This window comes from Octopus bimaculoides, chromosome 19 (genome assembly GCF_046866305.1).
Source record: "Octopus bimaculoides isolate indiv1 chromosome 19, ASM4686630v1, whole genome shotgun sequence".
In the NCBI taxonomy this organism is placed as follows: Eukaryota; Metazoa; Mollusca; class Cephalopoda; order Octopoda; family Octopodidae; genus Octopus; species Octopus bimaculoides.
In genome coordinates, this window is record NC_142946.1 from 48469343 (window position 1) to 48495576 (window position 26234).

The 26234-nt window shown below is 36.8% G+C and overlaps 4 protein-coding genes across 6 annotated transcripts; 1 reads left to right on the top strand and 3 right to left on the bottom strand.

Annotated features, from left to right (window-relative positions):
* Positions 1–940, bottom strand: LOC106877031 (proteasome subunit alpha type-3). The gene has a single exon (XM_014925814.3). The coding sequence runs from the start codon at positions 930–932 to the stop codon at positions 174–176; it is 759 nt and encodes a 252-aa protein (XP_014781300.1). The 5' UTR covers positions 933–940; the 3' UTR covers positions 1–173.
* A 943-nt stretch (positions 941–1883) lies between these two features.
* Positions 1884–7454, top strand: LOC106877018 (ER membrane protein complex subunit 5). Its single transcript, XM_014925797.3, has 4 exons — positions 1884–2994; positions 5822–5874; positions 6317–6420; positions 7324–7454. Exons 1-4 carry the CDS (start codon positions 2916–2918, stop codon positions 7394–7396), a joined length of 309 nt encoding a protein of 102 aa, XP_014781283.1. The 5' UTR covers positions 1884–2915; the 3' UTR covers positions 7397–7454.
* A 695-nt stretch (positions 7455–8149) lies between these two features.
* On the bottom strand, positions 8150–13321 carry LOC106877033 (uncharacterized). 3 transcript variants are annotated; one of them, XM_089337599.1, is made up of 3 exons: positions 13228–13321; positions 12119–12581; positions 8150–11165 (listed from the first exon to the last, which is right to left on the bottom strand). In XM_089337599.1, exon 3 carries the CDS (start codon positions 10977–10979, stop codon positions 9435–9437), a length of 1545 nt encoding a protein of 514 aa, XP_089193725.1. In that variant the 5' UTR covers positions 10980–11165; positions 12119–12581; positions 13228–13321; the 3' UTR covers positions 8150–9434. The 3 variants fall into 3 exon arrangements, with proteins under 3 accessions (XP_089193725.1, XP_014781305.2, XP_014781304.2); XM_014925819.3 differs by having other exon boundaries at positions 12119–12591; XM_014925818.3 differs by lacking the exon at positions 12119–12581.
* Positions 13322–16176: 2855 nt separating this feature from the next.
* On the bottom strand, positions 16177–22451 carry LOC106877028 (uncharacterized). Its single transcript, XM_014925809.3, has 5 exons — positions 22233–22451; positions 19897–20072; positions 18543–18651; positions 17307–17429; positions 16177–16377 (listed from the first exon to the last, which is right to left on the bottom strand). Exons 1-5 carry the CDS (start codon positions 22335–22337, stop codon positions 16363–16365), a joined length of 528 nt encoding a protein of 175 aa, XP_014781295.1. The 5' UTR covers positions 22338–22451; the 3' UTR covers positions 16177–16362.
* Positions 22452–26234: the final 3783 nt, after the last annotated feature.

Here is a 26234-nt window from a genome sequence, read left to right on the forward strand (position 1 = left end):
TGATGTTTTCAATGACAACTTGGTATTTATTGATCGGAATGCAGGCGAATAAGCAGTAGAAAAAAACATTACTGAAACTACTTTTCGCCTTCAGTTCTATAATGATGTGAAATCGAAACACATTCAGTCATTCTTAGTTTAAAAAATACAAAAATAAGAGTCAACAGTTCTATTCACTCTTCTCCGTCGTCGTCTGCAACCCTGAGGAAGTTCTTGGCAGCGGTTTCAGCTTCTTCTAAAATATGTGTTGGTACAAGTTCATGTTTTCCACCAGTGTGTTCTCCAACCCAACTTAATTCCAATTCAAAAGCTTTGTCTTTGATTTCGTCGTGGACAACATGAATGATTTTAGCTACTTCTTTCACTACTTCAGTAATAGGCATATCCTTGGTCTTCAGCTTTTCGATTTCGGTTTTGGCTGTCTGGCGAGCTTTACCGATGGCGCAGCCGTAATATCCCCAAGATACACCGGAGGGATCGATCATGTAAAGTTGAGGATTACCTTGTTCATACGAGCCCATAATCATACTGACACCGAACGGACGCATGGAGCTGTATAGAGTGTAAGCATGGACGTACATGGAAACTCTGTTGGTAAGATACTTCAGTGGAATCGACTCTCCGTAGTTGTAACGATAATTAGCAGCTTCTTCACGAGATGTCTTAATTACATGACGAGCATCAGCTAACAGACCAGCAACTGCAGCACCAATGTGTGTATCAATGTTGAATATTCTCTTATTTGCTCCCACTTCGTACAATTTGGACCGCACAAGTTTCTCAACGCCGAACACAACACCGTCTTTGCCGCGAATGCCGATGGCCGTGCCGCTGTTCTCTACCGCTTTTTGGGCATATTCCACTTGGAATACACGCCCATCGGGTGAGAACTGCGATGCAGATAAGTCATAACCAGTACCGATGGAACTCATTAGAAAGTAAATATGTACAAACCCAAGAAACAGCTTCACTGACGAACGTTAACAAAACTGCTTTATCACTTTGAAATGGCGGCTGATATGAATAATCTCCCTTCAACGTTGAAGATCAACAAAATATGACTAGCTTCCCTCCCTTCTCTCTTTTACTGTTGTTGTGTTGGCACTCCGTCGCTTACGACGTCGAGGGTCCCAGTTGATCCGATCAACGGAACAGCCTGCTCGTGTACCCTTAACGTGTACCCTTAACGTAGTTCTCGGAGGATATTCAGTGTGACAAGGCTGACCCTTTGAATTACAGGCACAACAGAAACAGGAAGAAAGAGTGAGAGAAAGTTGTGGTTAAAGAGTACAGCAGGGTTCGCCACCATCCCCTGCTGGAGCCTCGTGGAGCTTTAGGTGTTTTCGCTCAATAAACACTCACAACGCCCGGTCTGAGAATCGAAACCGCGATCCTATGACCGCGAGTCCGCTGCCCTAACCACTGGGCTATTGCGCCGCCACTCTCTTTTACTATGACAGTTAAAAACGTAGATCCTTTCCACAAAACCTAATAAACTTACAGTTTGATATTGATGACCATGGTATGGTAAATCGAATCTTGTCAAGAACCGAGTATGCGAAGCAGTTTCTATTTTCGATCGACGCAAATTTACTTCCATGAGAAAAACCAAGAAAGTTCCACTGACCCAGGCAACTGATTCATCGCTTAACCGACTGATTAAGCGAGCGATTTGTTGGTTCTTTAATCCTTTAGCATTCATATTATTTTGACTCCTGCAATGTTTATTTATTCTCATTGTTTTGAATTAATCAGGTTATTACCTTTGTAGCTTTTAGATTTCAGTGATGTCATTGTTTATTATTAGACTGACATTGTAGGGTAGGTGTGAAAGGCCAGATCTAACCAGTTTGAGCATAAAACAGGTAGAATATTTTGGCCAGGTAAAACCGGTTTATATACGAAAGGATTAAATAACTGGGGCTAATGCAGTTTCGCACCTTTCATTGAAAAATGCATTAAAAAAAAATTTTTTTTCGAATTCCTACGTTTTAGGTGACGGAGATTACGAATATGCAAAAACAGTTAAAAAAAAAAGAGGTGCGAAACTGCATTAGCCCCAAATAACTAACCTAATTAACTAATAATAAAGAAGTGAAATGAAACCAGTGCGTGTGTTTATTATTGGCATAATGACCGGTGGTCTGTCCAACCGTCATCAGCAGTGGGAGTTGTTCTTGTAACGAGGATATCTATTTTGTCTCATTAATCCTACCTCTTTCCCTTTCCAAAAGATAGTACCAACAGGACCTGTCTCTTGGGCAAGTGTCTTCTACTTTAGCCTCGACCGACCAAAGCCCCGTGAGTGGATTTGGTAGACGGATACTAAGAGAAGCCCGCCGTGTGTGTAAATATATATATATATATATGTGTGTGTATGTATATACGTGTGTGTGTGTGATCGCGCTTGACAACCGGTTTTGGTTTCTTTGTTTCCTCGTAACTTAGCAGCTCGCCGAAGGGACCGATAGAATAAGTACCAGGCTTAAAAATAAGTCCTAGAGTTGATTCATGCGACTAAAATTCTTCAAGGCCTCATCATGATCGTAGTCAAATGATTGAAACAAATAAAGATACTTTTATTGATGGCTTTCCTGCTTCGGGATTCAATGTTCCGAAAGCAAAAAAGCAAAAAGAATCATTGCTTGTCTTTTATTTCGTAATTGACTTAACTACAAACACTTTTAACACAAAAAAGCAACATATCAGGTGTTACAGGAACCAATATGAGACAGAAAAGAGAATTGGTATATGTTAGTTCTTTTATTTTTTTTCATGCATTTGTAAATTCAATATGGCTGCTGTTGAGATATATTCCCATGTTATCTGTGTGTATATGTATATCTATGTAGTGTTATAATAAACTACTGACTCTTCCTGGCACAGGTTTTAGCTTCACGTCCAACACGCTGCAAATGGGATCTTCATCTCATAAAATTTGTATTACATTTGGGCTTCTTGTTTTAGCTCATGCTGCCTATTCGGCTGCTCAACGTAAGTGCATAACATTATTTTAAATCTTTTTATTATTTAAATTCTTAAACTATGGCTAAATATATTCAAAACAGTTTTATTAAATTTGAACGATGCTTCCTTTTTTATTCATCGCCCCGAGCACTTGTTCTTCAATATTTTAACTGAAATATATATATACTTAATATTAAATACTGGTATTATAAGTAAACGATGGGGGAAATAAAATAAAAACTAAATATATTTTTCCCCTCGAAAGTGGTTGTGACTACTCAGTTTTGAAGATACAGCTGTTCCCCTAAGACAAAGCAGAAGTGATAGATATTTTAGGGAAGAAATTCAGATTAATAATATAATACCTGTAGTATTAGTAATAAAAATATATATACGTTTAGTGTCAGCTGTCAGAAAAAGAGTACTCTGTATATGAGATTAATTATATATTTAATTTTGGTCGTATTAGTCTCTTGCTATTACACCTGTAGGTGCAAGGATCTTCGAAATTCAGAGTAGCAAGAGACTGACTCGACCAAAATAATATATAGATAGATAATGTATATAAATATGTGTGTGTGTGTGTGTGTGTGTGTATACACACGAGGGGGTGCTGCAAAATTCCCGGCTTTGAGTAAAAGAAAACGCAGGTGGATCAGTTAATTATGATTTTATTCAACGTATTCCCTTCTCAGATTCACACACTTATTGCAGCGGTCCTTCAGTTTAAGCTCTGTAAAAGAACTCGGAAGGTTGAGCCGCCAACCAGATCTTTCGTAACACCCTTAAAGCCAGCAACTTTTCAGCACCCCCTATATAAATATATATATATATATATATATATACCCTAAACACCGGGTGTACGTATTCATTACTTTCGCTTATATATATATATATATATATATATATATATATATATATAATACACATAAATAGCATACATATATAAAGAATTCTTGCCATGCAGGTTTAAAACCATTGTGTATATGGGATTATCAGTTTTATTCTTTTTATTTATATCCCTTCGCATTAATATTGCTTTGTGTTGGATTTTGTTTTTATAAAATTCTGTTCATTGATTTACTATAATAATTGTACACACATTTTGACAATATTCGAATATAAACAATATTCCAAATATGGAATCGTTGAGTGCTACGTTATTCGTGTTGTTACGGTTTCGTTGTAAGCTGCATTGCTTTCACATAATTTGTTGGTAAACGAAAAAAATGTTTAGGAAAAGACTCAATTTTGGGCAGGAAACAAAACTCACGGAAAAAAAAAAAAAATTCTTTCACGGTCCCAAAATCAGGGGCTGGAAGTTAGAGATAATGAAAACAATCGATAGATTTAAAAATGGAGAAAATAAATAATTTGATAACATCAGCTACGAAAGATTAACAACATTAACGAAAAAAATAACAACTATTTATTTATTTAGAATATATAGATACTAATTGGATATAATTTAAAATAGAAGGCGTGGTTGTGTGGTAAGAAGCTTGCTTCTCAACCGCATGGTCTCGGATTCAGTCTCACTGCGTGACACCTTGGGTAAGTGCCTTCTACTATAGCCTCGGTCCAACCAAAGCCTTGTGAGTGGATTTGGTAGACGGAAATTGAAAGAAGCCCGTCGTATATATGTATATGTATATATTTGTGTGAGTATGTCTTTGTCTGTGTTTGTCCCCCCCCCCAAGCTTGATAACCGGTGTTGGTGTGTTTATGTCTCCGTAACTTAACAGCTGCATAAAGAAGTACAATTGCTTAAAGTGGATAGAACTTGCAGGAGAGGGAGACTCAGGAATATATGGAATGCAGTGAATGCTGATTGCAAAATGCTGACCCTTATGGAGGAGATGACAAAGGACTGAGATGATTTATAACTTGCTGTACTCAAAAAGGCTGTCCATCATAGCAGAAATGATATTCTAAAACCACTTTGGTTATGTTTGCATGTGTGGGGGCCTTGTCCCTCCTTTTACACTCTCCCTGCTCTGCCAATCACAACCTTTTCTGCCTTCATCTATTGCTCTCTTCTGCTATACTTCATTCTTAACTGCTCTCGTACCTGTTATCACTTACCATAACCTCCATGAGCTACTCCTATATCTCTTACCATCACTCATTACACGTACCTCAACCCCCATCTTTCCTTTCTATCCCACCCCTAAACAATCTACTGTATCTTGAAATCTTCCAGCATTCCACCACCAATTCCATCTTCTTTCAAACTTTCCCACTACTCAGCCTAGTATCTCTATTACAAGCCACCTGGGCTTGTTTTTCTGTCACATTCTAGTCTCTCAATGCCTAGCATAGAACCATTGCCCCTCCTCCATATAATCCTCCTCCCCTTTTATTCCTTCTTCTTCCTTGCTTTGCAAGTTATTTGGCAACCTCACTAATGCTGGTGGCATGAAAAAGCAACTAGTACACTCTTTAAAGTTAGCATTAGGAAGAGTATCCAGCCATAGAAACCATATCTAAGCTGACATTAGATCTTTGCAGGATCTTGTCAAACCAGCCAGCCCATGCCAGCATAGAAAACGGACATTAAATGATGATGGATGATAAGTGCATGTTGAATACGAAAAATACTTTGTAAAATTTAGTTTTCTTAGCTGTTGGGGAAGTGGTTTGAACTGACCTTTTAGGATCTTTTTGTAAATTTACACAAAATGATGTGAACTGTGTTGGTCTTAAGAAATTAATCTTAATACAGATAGATTTTTAAAATGTTTAATATAAATCAAGTTTGTGGAAATTTTCAATGGATTTTAAGATTTTATTTTATTGATAAAAGTTTCTCCTGAGAATTTAATGATGTATATATATCTTCATGTGATTTCAGATCGGGCATATCTACGTTTGATTAAAAATGACTTTACTCGATTACCATTGGATGTAAGTAATGATTTAAATTATCTAAAAGTAGACTCTCTTAATGTGTGTGTGTGTGTTAGAAATCTATTGTTACTGTTTACATTTTAACATGTTAACCACCACATGTACAATGGATGGTTCATCACAAACTTCACATAACCACCATATGCTCCACCAGTGGTACATTTTCATAATTTGAGAAAATATTTTATTCTGTATCTTGACATGGTTTTGAGGATATTTAAATAACATGAATGTTAAGTATTAAAGTTTAATTGCAAAATAATGTGAAAATGCAAAAAATTTACATTTTCTTCTAATTAAACATTATGCAATGTGATGTGGCACCACTGGTGAGTTCCAGTAACAAGCTGATGTAGTTAACGTGGTGAAGCCATTGAAACATTTGTTTGAAGAATGGGATTAAATGTTGTTTCTTTATGTTTTTGTTTTTATTTCTTAGATTTTAGTCCAGTGTCTGGTCAGTTTGTTAATCATTTGTTATGGTGTTGTGCATATTGCTGGTGCCTTTAAAGAAATTCAGTCAAGTGCTGAACTAGAAAATAAGTAAGTATTTCACTGGTTTTAGCGACCATTTGAAAAATACTGTCTGACTGTTAAAAAAGAATGAATTTTTTAAAAATCATATTATTGCCTCAACTTTTAAAAATTATGTTTTCCATTAATATCAGATTTAATGAATATAATACATGTTGGTCAACAGAATATTTGCTTGTAGCATAGAAAAAATTTCAATTCTCTAATGATTATTTCAAATTTTGGTAGAGTGCCAGCAATGACCTCGATACTTGACTGGTACTTTATTTTATGAAAGGGCAAGCCTAATTAATTACCTGGCATTGCTTGGAAGTTTAAAAAATGTTAAAGAAAATAAATATATTTATTCTGATAAAAAAAATATTTTCAGAAAAATTCTATCAGATGATGTGAGTATAGACAAAGTTATTAAAACAAATCCTGAAATCAATCAGTTTAATTTTGTAAAACTTCTAATTATACAATGTTTTCAGTGTCCTGAAAGGATGAAAGGCAATGTTGAGCTTGGCAGCATTTGAACTCAGAATATAAAAAGAAATACAACTAATCATTTCAACTGACATGCTAACAATTCTGCCAGCTCACTGATTTGATAATAACCCTTTCTACTGAAGGTACAAAACCTAAAATCTGAGATGAGAGGGCTTGTTGATTATATTGACTTCAGGGTTCAACTGGTGCTTATTTTGTTGATCCCAAAAGGTTGAAAGGCAAAGTTGACCTCAACAGCATCTGCTAACAATTCTATCTGCTCACTGTAATAGTAATAATAATAATAATAATAATAGGAGCATGCGAACAATAATGGTTATGCCTATAATAATTGGTGTGCTTGAATCGGTAAGCTAAGATATAGACAAATGGTTGAGCAAAAATGTCTAAAGCATTATCTTTTTTTTTCTTTTTTGCCAGAAACTGGGAGATGTTGAGTAACCGACAATCTTTCTGTAGCTTCAACCACAGAGGGAAAGCTTTATTTGCTTGATAATGCATTTTCTATGTACTTTGACAATGTAAATAAATATGCTTCTGTATAAATTGAATTGTCTTTTTTATTTTCGTCATTTACAAAAGCATCGATGACTTTATGGTTCATCCCATTGAAGGGAACGATGGGTTCTGCAATCAAATATCTTCCTTCCATGATTAGTGGGGAACAGAGAATAGGCAGGAATCCATTGCTATCCAATGTTGTATGGGAGAATGTGCAGATGGACTGAGATGGTGGTGTGTGACAGAGAAGGTTACAAGGAGGCTAAGAAAGAATTGGGAAAGAATCAGCGAATAAAACATTCTTTTACTCGTTTCAGTCATTTGACTGTGGCCATGCTGGAGCACCGCCTTCAAGGGTTTTAGCCGAACAAATTGACCCCAGGACTTATTTCTTATACCTAGTACTTATTCTATCAGTCTCTTTAGCCAAACCACCAAGTTACAGTGATGTAAACAGACCAACATTGGTTGTCAAGTGGTGATGGAGGGGGTGGACAAACATGGACACTTAGATATATACATATATGATGGGTTTCTTTCAGTTTCCGTCTACCAAATCCACTCAGAAGGTTTTAGTTGGCCTAAGACTATAGTAGAAGACACTTGCCCAAGGTGTCACACTGTGGGACTGAACTCGGAACCATGTGATTGGGAAGCAAGCTTCTTACCACATAATCCCATGGTTTCTCTGTTAATACAGTGATAAACATTAATAAAAACATTTAATTGATAGAAAAGAGAAGTATAATTTTTAAAATAAATTTGATCATTTATTACTTTTTACAATTGAATACAAACTGTTTTAGTCAAAAGGTGATGGAACAAATGGAGACAAAGAAACAAGCTGCACTGCAGGCAACCCATCTAGGAATGTAGTGATCCAAAAAAAGAAAAAAAAATACAGTTGTGAGAACTTGTAGTGTTTCTACAACGATCTCTATTGTACCAATGGCATGACTAAGAGCTTCCAGTCCATACTGTAAAGTCTTTGGTGAGAGGAAAAGTATCCAGTAGCAAAAAAAAAAACAAAAACAAAAAACAGATTTGGCCAGTTATCTCTCTTTTCACGTGTGACAAACCTCTACGAGCTACAAGTAGTGACACATGTCTACGCAATGCCAGCCTTTTAAAATGTACATTTAATAATCTTTTCTACTATAGGCACAAGGCCTGGAATTTGTGGGGAGGAGGATAGTCGATCACATCAACCCCAGTACTTGACTGGTACTTAATTTATCGAACCCAAAAGGATGAAAGGCAAAACTGACCATGGCAGAATTTGAACTCAGAACATAAAGACAGACGAAATGCAGCCAAACCATTTTATCTAGCATGTTTGATGGCTGCCAGCTCACTGCCTTGGGAAAAAAAATGTACATTAAATAATGATTGACAGAAATGGTATCATCAGAAGGAGAAGTGAAGAAATAAAGTTGTAGTTACTAAACATTTACTACAAATAAAATCTTACTTTATAAATATATGATGATAATAATAATAATGGTTTCAAATTTTGCCACATGGGCAGCAATTTGGTGGGAGGGAATGAGCTGATTACATCAACTCCAGTGTTCAACTGGTACTTATTTTATCGACCCTGAAAGGATGAAAGGTAAAGTCGACCATGGTGGAGATGGAACTGAGAACATAGCGATGGACGAAATACCGCTAAGCATTTTGTTCAGCACACTAATGATTCTGCCAGCTCACCACCTTCCGTAATAATTATAATAATGTCATCATTATTATTATTCAAAAGTTGTATGCTAATTTAATTAACATGGATGTTACTTGAAGTTTGCTGACTACAAGTCTTCTCAAATCTCAAGAATCTTTCTTAGGATTCTTACAGAATACAGGATGGCACTTTTCTGCAGGTTGACAATGCAAGTCTCAATTCCTGTATCCTTTAGCCACTTTGGTAACATTTTGGGTGTTGTGCCAAGCGCACCAATTCCCATAAGAACAACTGTCACCTTTGTCGTCAACAATCTCTTCGTCTCCCCGACTAATGTCTGATATTTCTTAAGTTATGCTACAGTATCAACAGAAAGGCTGTCTTCTTCATTCTGAGGAATGGTGAGAATATTCTTTTGTCTTTCATAATTAGACTGCCATTGTGCTATGGGAAAGATTTTCTCTCTAAAATGCCAGAGACTGAATAAAATTAGGATTGTTGCCACAGTAGAACATACACTAAGAATGACAACAACTAATGTTCTATTATGGTGTTTAGTATCGTAACCATATGCTAATTTATGACAATGAAAATCAGAAGGCTTTAATGTCGAAACAGGTAGGTCCAGAAGATGCTTGGGTGAACGACAGCACAATGATTTTTGTATGAAATTCTTTTTCTTATTACTAATTTCATTAAAAACATCTAGCAGCCATTGTGCATCACAATCGCAATCAATAAAATTTCCACTCAAGTCAAGAGTTTCCAAATTCTGCCAGGGAAGAAAATGTTTAGGAAATTTATGTATTCCATTATTATTTAAATAAACAATTTTCAAAGCAGGTAAATTATAGAGTGCTTTTGGGTGTATGTATTTCAAAAGTGGGTTGAAAGCAATATGGAGCACTCTTAAATGGGTAAGATTAAAAGCTAGACCATCGATTTTTGTTAAGTCATTAAGATCGTTTAGATATAAAACTTCAAGATGAGATAAATTGTAAAACGAATTTGATGCAATAACACTTATCCTATTTGCACCAAGATCAAGTTTTGAAAGTTGTTCTAGTTGAAGAAATGCTTGTGTAGGTACAACATGTAAATAGTTTTGATTCAAGTCTAAGGATTCTAAAGAATTCTCAAGCCCGCTGAATGCTTTGTCTTCAATTATTTTCAAATTATTATTTGCAATATTAATATCTGCAAGCATTGAATTATTATAAAAGCTATTATTGAGTAAATGATATATGTTATTACCTTGTAAGTTAAGAAACCGTAAATGTTTAACATTTTTGAAAGCTACAGTAGGAATAGTCGTCAATCTATTAGATATCAGATGCAAGCTATCCAATGCATAGAGACCATTGAAGGCATTGTCACTTATACTATGAATAAAATTCCCAGTTAGATTCAATTCTAGTAGTTTGGGAAAATACTGGAAAGTATTGTCGAGTAAAACAGTCAAATGATTTTGACTTATATCTAAAGACACCAAGTTATTTAAACCATGAAATGTTTTGTTGCTTAGATTCGATAAAAGGTTATTCCTCATGATCAATGTGTGCAGTTTTCCCAGGTGCTCAAAAGAATTATCTTCAATATTGATCAAACCATTAGAGTTAATGTCGAAATATGTTAAACTGCTATATTGATGCAGATCAACATTTAATTGCTTAATTTGATTGCCTCTTAGGACTAACTCTGTAATAAATTTAGGTGAATCAATATCATCTGGTATAATAGTTTTAAATGCATTTGAACAATCTAAAAGCCCAAAGTTTTTAAAACAATTACAGTTTTCAGGACAATGTACAGCAATACATACATTTCCAAATGTCATGAATAATAAAATTATCCTAATTAAAATCATTTTTTCAGACACCCAATCACCAGATCTCATTGCATAGAATTTATTAAAAAAAAAAATGAAATTAAAAGTTCATAATGAAAACTTTGTATTTATTTATGTCCAAGGTTCTGTTTCTCTATATTTGGTAAGAGATTTAGTCCAGAACTTTTGAAAGATTTCTTTTTTGAAGGCACTGAAGGTGGATTTTGTCTCTTGTTTTTACCATCAGTTCAAAATCTGAAAAGATAGGAATAATATTTTAAAAGTCCATTATTCATGAAAACAACAGAATATATGAGGGAATTAATTATAGCAAATACATAGACTTGATTGAAATAAAAAAAAAAATCTATTAGTGCTAAAATTACATATACTGAATTAATATTCTTTAGCTAACAAAAGAGGGAGAAAGAACGAAAGAAAGAAAGAGGGGGAAGAAGACATAAGTTGAAAGAGAGGAACTATTACAGAGGGTGAGAGAATATATGTAAGCAAGAGAATGAGAGAAGGGAGAGAATCGGTTGAAAACTGCAGTTTTTAGAGAAAAACCTGTGTAACACACCTTTTCCCCCCGATTTCTCGCTCTACGCAGATCTGGGCAAAAAAAACTGTAGTGCTTGACCATCCTTGGCACATAAGTAATGTGTGTGTAAAGTTTGGTAGAAAATTGGTTGAAAACTATAGAAATGTATTCATATTAGACATACAGACACACTCGCACACAGAGCCATCTTTTAGGCTGATTAGATAAAGTCTCTTAATGACATTGTGTTCTTTCTGGTTATTCTTTTATTCTTTTACCTGCTTCAGTCATTTGACTACGGCCATGCTGGAGCACCACCTTTAGTGAAACGAATCGACCCCAGGACTTGTTCTTTGTAAGCCCAGCACTTATTCTATCGGTATCTTTTGCTCAACCGCTAAGTTACAGGAACGTAAACACACCGACATTGGTTGTCAAGCGCTGGTGGGGGTACAAACACAGACACACAAACATGTGAACCCAGAACCGTGTGGTTGGGAAGCAAGCTTCTTACCACATAGCAACACCTGCACCTACAGCCACACCTGTGCCCAAAATATAAAATATTTTAGAAGAGTATATAAAATATATTAGAAGACAATCTATTGAAGACTTTACAAACAATACGCACGCACGAAGTTAAAGATATAAAATGGCGACAACTTACCCATCGCACCCTGTATGTTCGCACGTATCTATGTATCTATGAAGATGATACAAAAGTTTCTCAGAGGATACAGAGCCCTAGAAATGTTGCGCACTTGCAACAGGAGTTGGACGCAATATACTGGTGGGTTGAGGACAATAACATGAGAGAAAAAGATGTTTTATATGACACATTCTACCAGTATCCCAAGTTTGAAAGTGTTTCGTTAAGAAAACAAGTGTTGGCCGTCAAACCATAAAGATCCAAGTTGGCAATAAAATGCAGACGGCTGGCCGGATGAATTCTAAGAACTTTCAGAACGACAGAAGAGGAAACCATGATGGTCTGCTGGAGAGCATTTGTCCTCGACCGTTTAGACTACTGCTCCGAATTATGGTCACCACAGTGTAAAATTAACGACGGGTCTCGAAGCAATGCAGCGCAGCTACACAAAGAAAATTGTCTCATCGCAACATGTCAGTTACTGAAAAAGACTGAAAAGGTTAAGACTCAACTCCATAGAACGAAGCGGGGGAAAGATATGCAGTGATATACATCTGGAAAATCCTAAAACTTTAGCATTGAAAGTTAACACAAACAGCAAAATGGAGCACACTGCATAATATCAAAAACCCCAATGTTACCATCAGGATACAGGGTCAGATATTGCAACAGCTTGGGTGTCAAGGGCCCATAGGACTTCAATATCCTCCCAAAAACCTGAGAGACCTACACGAGGTGGATGTAGGTGTTTTCAAAACAAAACTGGATCTCCTCCTTTTAAGATTTCAGGATGAACCTACCTCGAGGCTAGAAACGCAGATGAGGGGAGCAACATCAAACTCAATCATTCACCAAATGTCACATGTCAGAGGAGGTTTCAAGTAGTGAAAGTATAGCAAAGCTAACGGCGGTGCCCCAGCATGGCCGCAGCTCTCGAGCTGAAACTAGCAAAGAAAAAAAGTACATATATGCATGGCTAAGTATACACACACACGCACGCACGACGAACGCACACGCGCACACACACACACACACACACCTGCTTGGACAGAAAAAGAAAAATCATTGTCAACGATGCTTTGGCACAACAGGTGCAATAATTGTTTGAAGGGAAGATATCTACTTACTTCATTCAGTACATGGTCCCAAAACAGTAACAGTTAAACAAGGTCCAGACACAACAATTGCCGTACAGGGCAGGCTCTTTTCGTTATTAGCAGTGACATCACAGCACAACAATATTTATGATAAACCTATTAATCCAGATTACAAATCAGATAAACTTTAAATAATCTTATTTAAAACATAGATTAGAAGTGATTGCCAGATTTGCAAGCTGTTTGCCGTTTCAGTGTTTACTGAGTAGGATTGATCGCGTTGAACATTTCAGCTGCGACTATCCTGTTTTTGGCTTTTTTTTTGTGGGGCATAGTGTACCTGGAGTACATTATTTATTAGGTCGTCACATATGAAATTTGTAGTAAGGTATATGGTAAACTCTTACAGCTGGTCATTTTGCGCCATTATTATATTTTGACAATCTTTATTTTTTGTTAGAAAGCTGACACATCTATGTCTTTATTCTGACTCATCATCCACTAAGCATTTTGCCCGGCGTGCTATCGTTTCTGCTAGCTCGCCACCTTTGCTCCCGGGTATAATGCAGGTATTATCTGTATGAGGAGTAAGCCGCCATTTTTTTTTTCCTATTGTTAATTATTATTAGCGAGCTGGCAGAATCGTTAGCACACCGGGAAAAATGCATTGCGACATTTCGTCCGTTTTGTCGTTCTAAGTTCAAGCCGAGGTCGACGTTGCCTTTCCACCCTCGCAAAAAAAAAAAAAGAAAGAAAATAACAAAATGTCTCGGAGCATTTCGTTCCTCTTTACATTTTCAGTTCAAATTCCGCCGGGGTCGACTTTACTGTTTATCCTTTTGAGGTCAATGTAATCGATTAGGCTCTTCCCCGCCCCCATTAAAAAATCCAGGCCTTGTGTCTATAGCAGAAGGGCTCATTATTATTACTATTTTATTTACGGCGGTCGTTTGCGAGGAAAAAAAATGTCTCACGATATTTTTTCTCTGAGTACAAATCCCATGGAGGTCAACTTAACCTTTTATCCTCACAGGGTCGATAAAATAAAATACCAGTCAACTACTAAGATAGAAGTAATGGACTATCTCTCTTCCCCTCAAAATTACTGGCTTTCTGCCTAAATTAGAAGCAATTAATTGCTACTTTATTTTCTTTCGAAATTTTGCGCCCAGGACATTGATCTCGTCTCTATAGTTCCATCCTTATGGTCCCACCTTGATACATTACTGTACGTCATATCATCTTGAAACGATGGTTTAATCCAGATTACAAGGCCCCTTTAAGCTAGCAGCAGTTTATTGTACAGAATGTCAATATTAAAAATCTAATCTTTTCTCTTGTGTAATAGTTTCAACGTTTTCATTTTACATATTTATATATATATATATTCTTTTTATCAGTGTTTACTCCATTTCTATAATTTCTACAAAGAATAACTATTTTGTTTGTCTTTTCTGCTTATTTGTGTTAACTTGTGGTAAGACTCGGTTCTTAATTTATTAGTTTTCTATTACAAAAGATTTTAACCATCTTATTTCAATTATAATACATATTCTTACAGTGGACAAAATGCTTAATTGCATTTCGTCTGTCTTTACGTTCTGAGTTCAAATTCCGCCATGGTCGACTTTGTCTTTCATCCTTTCGTGGGTCGATGAAATAAATACCAGTCATGTACTGCGTCGATATGATCGACTAAACCCCTTTCCCTCAATATTCAGACATCGTTCCGATAGTAGAAAGGATGGCACTGTCATGGTATTAGCTGTCAGAAGTGAAAGTAGAAAAATCTAAACAAGGAACGTTACTGCTGGTTTGAGTTGAAATGGTATATTCCAAACGTTATTTTCCCGCTTTTTAGCTTGAGTATTTATATAAGCTATAACAAAAGCTAATCGATAACTATTATCGTAGTTTTATCATTTAAACGGAAGTATTAATGCAATACACCAATAATTTTTCTTAATCTTTTGTTTGTATCACTCTGTGTCTTTTGTCAGTGTTATCGTGTATCGAGTCCGTTAAATCAAAAGTACGTATTGGGTATAATTCTGTGTCTTGATCAAAGCAGAGATATTTGTGTTTATGAGTATACTCTTGAAAAGGTAGGTTTCACACATCTCTCTAAAGTAATGTCCTCCCCGGATGCCAAGGAAAATTAAAACTAATCATGAGCACACAGTTTGTGGCTATGGCGTTGCATAGACAATGTTAAGTGTCATAGACATCTCTTCGTCTACTCAAACAAATTAATTTCGTTGAGCTTGAACAAGGGTCACCAAACGTTTTTGACGCCGGGCCAGATAACTGAGAGAATGACGTGCACGGGCCGCATAACTATTTTGTTTAATACAATACAGTGAATATACAAAAAAATAAAGACAACCAGCAAAAAGTTATCAAAAAGTAGCCGACCGTATTGGTCTTCCCTGCTTGTACATAGTCTGTCCCTGACCTGGACACACACACACACACACTCTCTCTCTTCCTCTTTCTCTCTTTTCTCCTCTTTCTTTCTCTCTCCCACACACAGACACATATACACCTTTCACATTGTTTGTACAATTGATTTTTAAGGCATCTTAGTAGGCATGGTTAAGAAGTTTACTTTGCGACCACGTGGTTTTGGGTTCAGTCCTACAGCACGGTACCTTGGACAAGTGTCTTCGAATATAATTCCAGGCCGACGGTGAATTTGGAAGATGGAAACTATGTAACTATGTCTCACCATATATATGTGTGCGTGTGTTTGTGTTTTTATTTGTATCCCCATCACCACTCGACAGCTGGTGTTGGTTTATTCATGTCCATGAAATTGAGCAATTCAACGAAAAGACTAATACAATAAATACCAGACTTTAAAAAAATAAGAATTAGGATCGATTTGTTCGACTAAACCCTTTAATGCGGTACCCCAGCATGGCTGCAGTACAATGACTGAATCAAGTAAATGATTAAAAGAAATAAGGAACAACCATGATGTATTAGAAATATTTTATTTTCATAGCGAATAATCTGATCATCGGAATATTTCACAGATTCTAATCAAACGATGCGTATATAGTAAAATTTTCTTTTCGGATATTTTCGTGTCATAATATTGGTTATCCTTTAGTGATTGGTCAACTTATTTTCCACCATAAAGCCTTCAATTGTCCAACAGATTTAATTTCCATTACCCTGAAAATGAGAAGAAACAGAAAATGAAAGTTTACAAACAAATAAACATATTTTCTATTTATGAATCGCTGTAGTCTCTATTTTAGAACCCAACACTTGTAACTCGAATAGTGGACTAAGCTGGGTGAGGGTAAGCCAATGGGTATGTAACTCTTAGTGAGTTAGGGCTTGCCTACTTATGCATGTGAAGACCCGGGCTTTTGTTGAAAACGCCCAAGGTGTCACGCAGTGAGACCGAACCCAAGACTGCATGTTTGGAAAGAAAGTTTCTTATTCACACAGCTATGTATGTGGAAATATATTTCTAAATATTCCTATATTTATGTTTTACCTTTGATCTTTTACTTCTTTCAGTCATTAGAATACGGTCATGCTAGGGTACCACTTTAAAGAATTTTAGTCGAACGAATCGATCCCAGTACTTATATTTTAAGACTGGTATAAGGACATTAACACATTAATACCGGTTGTCTCACACACACACGACTAGGTTATTTCAGTTTCCGTCTACCAAATCCACTCACAAGGCTTTGGTCATCCCAAGGCTATAGTAGAAGACACTTGCCTAATTTGCCACGCAGCAGAACTGAACTCAGAACCATGTGGTTGGAAAGCAAACTTCTTACCACGTAGCCACGCCTCAAAATTTTGGAATTAAAACAGAAATTTTTTCCAACAATACAATATCACAATCTTATTTTTCAAGCGGAATACAATGAATAACAGTGGTCTCAGTGCCTGGTTGGTGCTATTTTATTAATCCTGGAAAGAAGAAATCCTGCGTGGGATTTTAATTCAGAATATAGGGAAATAAAGTGGAGTTTCTTTTGTCATGAACAAGACATACAGTAACATAGCAGTGAGTAGAACAGTTTTAAAGTCAACAACAAAAAAATAGATTTGGTTACGAACAATATTTGCTTACTTACCGGAATGTTGCAAGTATAATGGTGCACAACATGGTTTGTAACAAAGTGGGTATTACCATATTTCACTGATCGATTGAAGGGACCGGGCAGGGATTCAAGGTGATGAGGGCATAAGCATTTCACCTGAAGATAAAATAATTTTGATAAAGTTTGCAGATGTAATACAAAATGAGATGTTTTATACATAACAAATGAGTTTTATAGTAAACCACCCATCCCAGAAAAAGCCTAAAGCTTGTAACAAGACTATTTGACAGGGTTCCATACACCAATCTACAGTGAATCAAACGAATCACTGTTTTCAAACACAAAACGTAAGTAAATAATACAAAAAGGATATCAACAAGCAACTGTCCATTCAAATTTTTGGTAGAAACATGAATGTCATTAACAATTTTGTCTTCGATGCCTTTTATTTGACGTCTAATGCTCTTAGCTTAGACTTTTTTGGGGGGCAACCAGATCGAACCATCTCAAGTGTAACTGCCCGAAATGGTCGTGACGTGACTTCTGGGACTTGACTGATGAAAGAAAGCCAAGGATGACCCGTCTTTTTTTGCCTGTCCTTCTAATTGTTGTTTCTCTTGTCCGCCTTTGTATCGTCTTTCTGTCCGGACGTTTTAATGCCCTCTGCTGCGTTTCATTTATATTTGTTCCATATATATATATATATTATATATATGAGTGTGTGTGTGTGTGTAATTTTGTTTATCTGTTTATGTCAGTTATTACAGTCCAGCCAATACCAATGCCTGCATGAATTTAAATCAGTCAACTTCGGCTACATAAGTGAGTGACTGTTACAGTCTACTGTTATTGTGACCATACAGATCTCACGCGAACTGTAGCACTTGGGGCAGGTATCTCTCTTTTATAGTTCGTTGCAAAGACGACATTTTTTTTTGTTAACGATAATAAATAGCTTTTGTTTGCAACTTTTCACAGACATCTGTTCTTCCATCTCTTAACTCTACCAAAATATTTTATTGTTACAAGGTCATACATACATAAGACGGGCTTCTACACAGTTTCTATCTACTAAATTTACGTAGAATGCATTGGTCGACCTGGAGCTATAGTAAAAGACACTTGCCCAAGGTGCAGCGTATTGGGATTGAACTAGAAACCGCGTGGTTGCAATACAAGCTTTTTAACTACACAGCCATGCCTGCATCTCAAATTGATAACTGCCAAGTTATAGAAAGTTGTGTTACAGATTTGAAATGTTTTACTTACAGTCGTGTAACTAAACAAGTCAAATTTTTTGTCCTGGAGATGAACTTCGTGTGCCGTCTGGTTGGGGCGACATTCTGTCAGGCTCGCTATCGGTTGACACAACTGTAGCCTGAAATGACATTGAAACTTGTAATAAGTAAAAGTAATGAAGGCGTCATGTAGCTTAGGGGTCGGCAAACCGGGTTAAATTACCCCAAGCAGGGTAAAAATGAAATTCTTGGTAACGGGGACTCATTAGACATAAGTAAAAAACGTGTTGCTACGATAGAAAATTTTTCTTCTGGCAACATTGCATCTGTCCAATGTAATGGACTGTAAACAGATTCAATAAACCTTTTGAATTCAAAGAATCTATGATTTTCTTCCTTTCAAATCAAGGGGGTAACGTCAGCGTGAATAGATGTATTTTGGGGGTAATTGGTTACAAAAGTTCCCCGACCCCCTGGAGGGTATTCGGCTGACAATCGTAAGGCCGAGAGTTGAGTCTTCGAGCAAGACACTTTATTTCACGTTGCTCCATCCAACTCACCTGGCAAAAACGAGTTGTACCTGTAATCTAAAGGGTCAGTCATGTCACATTCTGTGTCACACTGAATCCTCCCTGGGAGCTACGTTAAGGATAAGACTGTTTGTGGCGTGCTCCGCCACTTGCATGTTAATTTCACGATCAGGCTGTTCTGTTGAATGGGTCAACTGGAACATTCGTGCCAGTTTGTTGAATGCGCGTGGCCTAGTGGTTAGGATGTTGCAAGGGATTGGTAAGAAATAAATATTGTCTCGAGTCCTAGGGCTCATGGAGCCAGATTCTAAGATTCCATCGTGTTTAAGTTACCAGGGCCCTGAACGGGACGTCAGTCTGTTGCAAGGTGGATCACTTGCAACTGAGTGGACTGGAGCAAAGTAAAATGAAGTGTTTCGCTCAAGAATACAACACACCACCCAGTCCGGGAATCGAAACCTCGATCTTGCGATCACGAGTGCAACATCCTAACCACTAGGCCACGCGCATTCAACAAAACCTGTACAACTTAAGGGAACAAAGCTCTGTTCCTCTATTTAGGAACAGCACAAGGTTCAGCTATCACATTCCTTCTTAGAAACCAAATAATCATTCTTAGGATTTGAATTCAGAAGCTAATGGTAAGTGGACGAAATCAACTAACTGACCCCCACTGCTGAAATAATATGGTACCAGCCTTATCTTAGATTTGTATGAAGAATAATTTATATGTAATTATCGTTTAATTAATTAATCGTTGATTTAAGAAAAGATATATTATCTATGAAACAATTTCACTATTATACCGTAATTAACAACAAACATAACAGGTTTTCAGATTAAAAACATATTTACTTGTGTTTGGATGTATCATATATAATGTGGTTCGTCGAATTTGGGCACTGTCCTCCTTGACACAGACAGTTGATAACTCGGCGTTCAGTTTTTTGCCTTTTTCCATTTACTGTCTTGGTGAATGAATAGACGTCGGCACAAACAGTACTTTCACTCAAACATGGAGAGCTACTTCGCTGAAATAAGAAAAGTATGACTTACGTTGACGAAAAGAAGAAAATTGGTCATATATAAGGTGTGTCCTAAAACAGAACGAACTTTTAAAACGGTGCGGTAACCTTCTGGTGCAGCATGCTCATGATTGAATACGGTTGGTGTTTATCTTAAGTCTAATGACAGCCAAGCCACGCTCACGTCAGATAGTAATCGATCCACTCATGCTAGAATGAATGTATGTTTAGAATAATTGGCGATTTGCAGTAAGAAGAGCAGTAAAAGACCAGAAAATACAAAATGCTTGTGTGAAATTCAATTATAAATCGGGAAAGACTTTAACAAAAGCTTTCCTCATGTTGGGTGGAAGGATTGTTTGAGCTAATGCATGCAATGGTACAAGTGATACCAGCGTTTCAAATCAGAAACCACCACTGAAGAGAGTATTCTAAGTCCAGACGACCTTTCACACTAACGACCGACGATCACATTGTGATACATGCTGTAACCCGTTAAAATCATCGTCATGAAGTTTCTCGTGGTATTTGCCAAAGATCGTGCCCCGTGGTTTTAAAAGAAAGTTTTCATATGTTTCTTTTGTTGTATGATTTGTTGCGTTTGTTGACAGAGGAATAAAGAGAACAGATTCACGGGCAATCAGGAGCTGTTTGATTGTTTAAAAAACCGATGAAAACTTTCTGCAAAATGTCATAACGAATGCCGAAGCGAGGTGTATGACAATGTTGTCGAAACAAAAGAGTAGTCATTGCAATGGGTTGGATTATCATCGCTGCAAGAAAAAAAGGAAAAAGCACGTCGCTCGCTGAAATGTGAGTGTGATGTTGATCGTCTTTTTTTTTAATTGGATGGAAGTCGTTCATTTTGAGTTAGTTTCATGTAGGCAGACGATCAATAATGAATTTTAATTGTATGTCCTGAAAAAATTGAAAGAGGTGGCAAGAAGGAAGAAGCCTGAGGCAAGAACAAAAGCAAAACACGGAAACTGCAATACGACAATGCACCTGCTCGTGCATCACTTTTTATCTATGTCTCGTCCTCCAGCCACCATATTCGTCATATTCTGCCCTTGGTAAATTTTTCTGTTCCTAAAGTTGAGATCCATTCTGAAACGTCGAAAAAATCGAAGAAAATTCGACGCGAGAAGTGCGCTCTACTCCTGAAAACGTGTTCAAAGATGAATTCCTAAGCTGGGACAAAACATGTTCAGAGTTGTATATCAACAGTGAGGGAACTATTTCGAATGAGGAATCTGTAATTAATAAATAGTAATAAATTTGTTTTCTAAAAGAAATTCGTTCTTTTTTCGGTGGCGATGGGGACGACTGTGTGGTAAAAAGCTTGCTTCCCAATTACATTGTTGCGGGTTCAGGCTTCAAATACCTGTGAGAGAATTTGATAGACAGAAACTGAAAGAAGCCTGCTGCATGCATGCATGTGTGTGCGTGTGTGTGTGTGTGTGTGTGTGTGTGTAATTCTGAATAGTTCATTTTCATTTCCGTGTAAATGTATGTATGTAGATATACGCACACTCACATATGTATATATTTGTATGTGTAGTATATATATATATATATATATATATATATATATATATACATATATATATAGAGAGAGAGAGAGAGAGAGGGGGGAGAGAGAGAATGTTGAAAATATTCCTCACATGATGAGAGATATGGAAAAATAATAAAGTGTATATGCATGAATATATATATATATATATATATATATATATATATATATATATATATATATATGTATGTATATGTATAATATGTGTGTGTGTGTGTGTGCGCGCGCGTGCGCGCGCGTGTGAACCGCAGTTTATCAACTGGTGGAAAATTATTATTTTCCGCCAGAATCAATTTTGGAGCGAATGAAGAATCCTCTGCACGCTCGCCAGATTTGCTAGAAATAAACAGAAACTATTCCTCATCTCACTTCTTGTTTTAAATATGGAATGAGATTGAATAATTTCATTTAAGGAACAATGTTTGAAGTAAAGATTGTGTAGTCACAGCTTCAACAAGTTTGATCAAAGTTTGCTCTATCAGGGCTAATCGATTTTTGGAAAAAAAAATAATTATTCAGAAAATATACGAAGAAATAATAAAATGAATTAAAGAAGTTCATTTTCCGTCAGTCTCACTCGCTGTCTCACTTACCTGAGCTTGTTCGTAGACAACCGCCTGACTTTGGCAGAAAACCTCACCAACAAACAGTAAAATAAGGAAACATATCCATCTTGGATGCGCTAGTTTGGTTATCATTTTAATAATTCTTTTTCCTTCAACGGCTGTAATAACAAGAATGCTTTCCAAGCTGTTTGCCAGAATTTATTACAAGAGCAATAAAGAATATTGAAAGATTTCCACTCAGTATTTGAGTAAAATATTTCTCATGCAACAAATTTATACTTTAATTCTAACCGGAGACATTCCCATTGGTTCCCATAGCTTACGCTATTTTGGTTAATAGTCACATGTTGGTTAAATCGACATGTGTTTTTGTTTTTTAAGTCACCTAATTCTTGTATAAGGTTAAAGCTGTCAAGTTCTCCGCTTTTTCCGTTTCGTTTAAAGGTTTCAGTGAGTTCATGGCTTCCTGCAATTAACAGTTCCTGTAATTATAAATTTTAACTCATCACGTTTTAGAAAATAAACTTTGTTCGTTACCATTCTCTACCGCTGCCTTTTTAACTGTAGAAACTCTGCTGTCTCTCTTTCACAACATACAAATTACGTGATGAATTACTTATTTGCTCTGTTTAGCATTTTCTACAGTAAACAATGGCATGTAAAATCATGTATCAATTATGAGCAGGGTCGCTAGGACATTTGCATTACATGATCTTTTATGGTGGAGGCTTTTTAGTAATGTGTTTAATATGGAACAGACTCTTGCTTCCCCACCACCATTCGAAGCCCCATCGACAGATTAAACACTTGCATTCAGTATGAAGTACTGTAAAGACAAACGATTGAGGATACAGATATCATATTAAATAGAGTATGGGATGAGTATTCACAATGGGGAGGTTTTACTACATTTTTGACTTTGAGAAGAAATATATCTTTTGCAAATGTTGACAGTCTTACAAAAACTAGATCAGCTAAGCAAATGACTTTCCCTAAATGCATTAAAAACACTATAAACATATTCAAACCATCATTTCAGAAAGATTATCATCGTTCTCTTTGAGCATATTGAAAAGAAATGGACCGATAGAATAAGTACCAGGCTTACAAAATAAGTAACTGGGGTCGATTCATTAGACTAAAAATTCATGGCGGTGCTTCAGCATGGCCACAGTCTAATAACTGAAACAAGTAAAAAAAGGAAAAGATAGTATGGTTCGTTTCAAGTTTCTTGAAGACTGTGTGGCTAATTAACGCCAGAACACATCTTTTTTTTTTTTTTTTTTGTAATTTAAATGTGATTATACTTTCCAGATTTATCCCATCACATCTCCTTGAGGTCATGTCAACCTCTGAATCTCTATTTGCCCTTTCAGAAAATTGCTTGACAACATTTATTTAATGCAATTTAATGAAGGGAAACTAACAAATAATGAGGGGAAATTACCGAGTTTTAAAATGAATTCAGTTAATCTGCAGATCTCGGATCTAGTTCGAATTATTTATAATTTTCATTTCTTTTCATAGTTTTAGTATGAACCACCACCACCACCACCACCAGTAACACCACCACCACTGCCGCCGCCGCCGCCACCACCACCACCACCACCACCATCATCATCATCATCATCATCATCATCATCATCATCATCATCATGTTATATGTTTGTTTTCGCTTGTTTCTTTTTTTTTAATCTACAAATGCCACTGGGTTACGTAAGTTATAAAGAGCGTAAAGCTAAACAGTGTTAAGGCTAAATAGTAATCCTGCTATTTGTCAACGTCTGGATCAAAATAATGAACAACAAAAAGAAAGTTCAAGATATGTGACACAACCGCATTAAAAAGGCAATGAAGAAATATATAGGTAGCGTCTCGACTCCTAGGACTCATAGGGGCCGGCCAGTCGACTTCCATTGCGTATAAGTGACCGAGACCATATTCCACCCGCCCCACTGAACTGGACACCAATTCATCGCAGAGTAACTAATTTATAGCTGAGTTGATGGGAACAAAGTGAATTGGTGTGTTTTGCTCAAGAACACAACGAACCACCCGGCCCGGGAATAGAAACCGCAATCTCGTAATCACACGTGCAACACTTTAATCACTATGTCACGCTCCTTCACAAAAACGCAATCGTTTCTACTCCAGGCCTTCTGCCTGGAGTTTTGGAGGAAGGGACGAGTCGACCGCAGTGTTCAATTTTGTTAAAAGTAACCTGATATTTTCTGCTAAGATGAAAGACTCCGTTTTCTTGCAGTTCTTTCTGTATTACAAGCAACTTTCTCCATTATTATAGTTATGCTACAGAGAACCGAAAGGGCTTCCGTGCTTTCCTAAACGGACAGGTTTCTCCGTTAGCTTTTAAACTTTATCTCTTTTTATCATCTACTCGGTCCACTAACTCATGATATTTGCTTCTGAATCAATAACTAAAAAAAAAAAACCAATTGCAGTTCCAAGTAATCGTCTGAAGAATCGTTAACGAATTAGACAAAATGCTTGGCAACGTTTCTTCCGACTCTTTACGTTCGAGATTCAAATTCCGTCAAGGTCAACATTGTTCAAATTCCGCCGAGGTGTCAACTTTGCCTTTCATCTCTTCGGAGTCGATACACATAATAGTAGTCAAGGACTGGCAGGGGGAGGGGTTCGGTTTAGTCGATTTCTCTCTCCCTACAAATTTACTGTTTTTTTCTTTGCCAAAATTTGGAACCATAAATTGCAGCTTCTCACCGAACGTTTTCTAATTTGATATTGTGAGTTACCTCCCTTCTTCTGTGTTTCGTTGTTGTTTTAACGGTACACACTTTTCTTGACCGTTTCGAGTTATTTTGGGTCTGTTGCTATCTCTCCTGATTACCCTAGCTATGGAATGCTTTACAGGATTCGTTAGTTTATTGTAGTATTCTCATTTTACCTTTACTTCTTTTATTTTGGCTTTCTTCCGTTTCGTTTTCAAACTGAATTCTATTTGTTTTAGTCGCACATACAGCTGAGTCAGAAATCTAAACTCGTGACTTGCACTACTAGAAATATCTTCGATTCGTTTATAGCAGATCTCTGTTCACTTTTCCATTGTTCTCCTTTCAGTTCTCCTGTCTATACTGGAGACAAGAAACCTAATTTTGGATCGGTTTCCCCTGACCAAAGAAGGGCCGTCTTAACATTATTACAGGTCCCGGGAAAATCAATGTACTGGGCCCTATAATTTTCATTTATTGATAGTAAGCCACAGCATACATAGATCAAAATTGGGCTCCGAGACCTGTGAGGCCTCAGGGCAACTGTCCAGTGTGTCCATACCCTAAGTGGCTCATAATTCATCTGCTCAACCCTTTAACATATGTAGGAACAGGGAGTTCATTTCGAGCAACAGCAGACGTACTTTCCTCTCGCTTATTTTGGGCTGAGAGAGTCGCAACCTCCACTTCACCACTGTGGTGATGATAGAAAACACGAACAGTGCCTTTCTTCACCACTACCATCGCCACTTCGACATCACCACCATCTTCGTCATACACGCATTCATTCAAATACCAGAAGACAAAGAAATATTTTTATTACTGTTCCTATTTGCGAGTATTATTACGCATAATTGAATCAGAAGTCGTTCAGCATTGACCTTTGTCAACATTTCGTTTATAAACATTATTTATATATAACCAGATATATCTCGTTTACAACTGGTCACAGCTGCACACATTTACCATTTACACATCCAATTCACATTTAGTTTACACAGGCTTATACGTACATACACACATGCATGCATACATACATATACTTACATACATACACACACGCACACATAGACACGGACACATACACATATTGTGTGCGTAAATACGAGTGTATGAGGTTATGTACGTTCTTCAGAGGCGGTAGTAGGGGAATAAAATATGGCCACTGCTCTCGATTGCATCACCCCCAAACTGAAGCACCTCCAATAATAGAGAGCAGTCGCCATATTTCATTCAGTAACTACTATCTCTGAAGAGCACAGGGTTAGATAAGCGGGCTGTT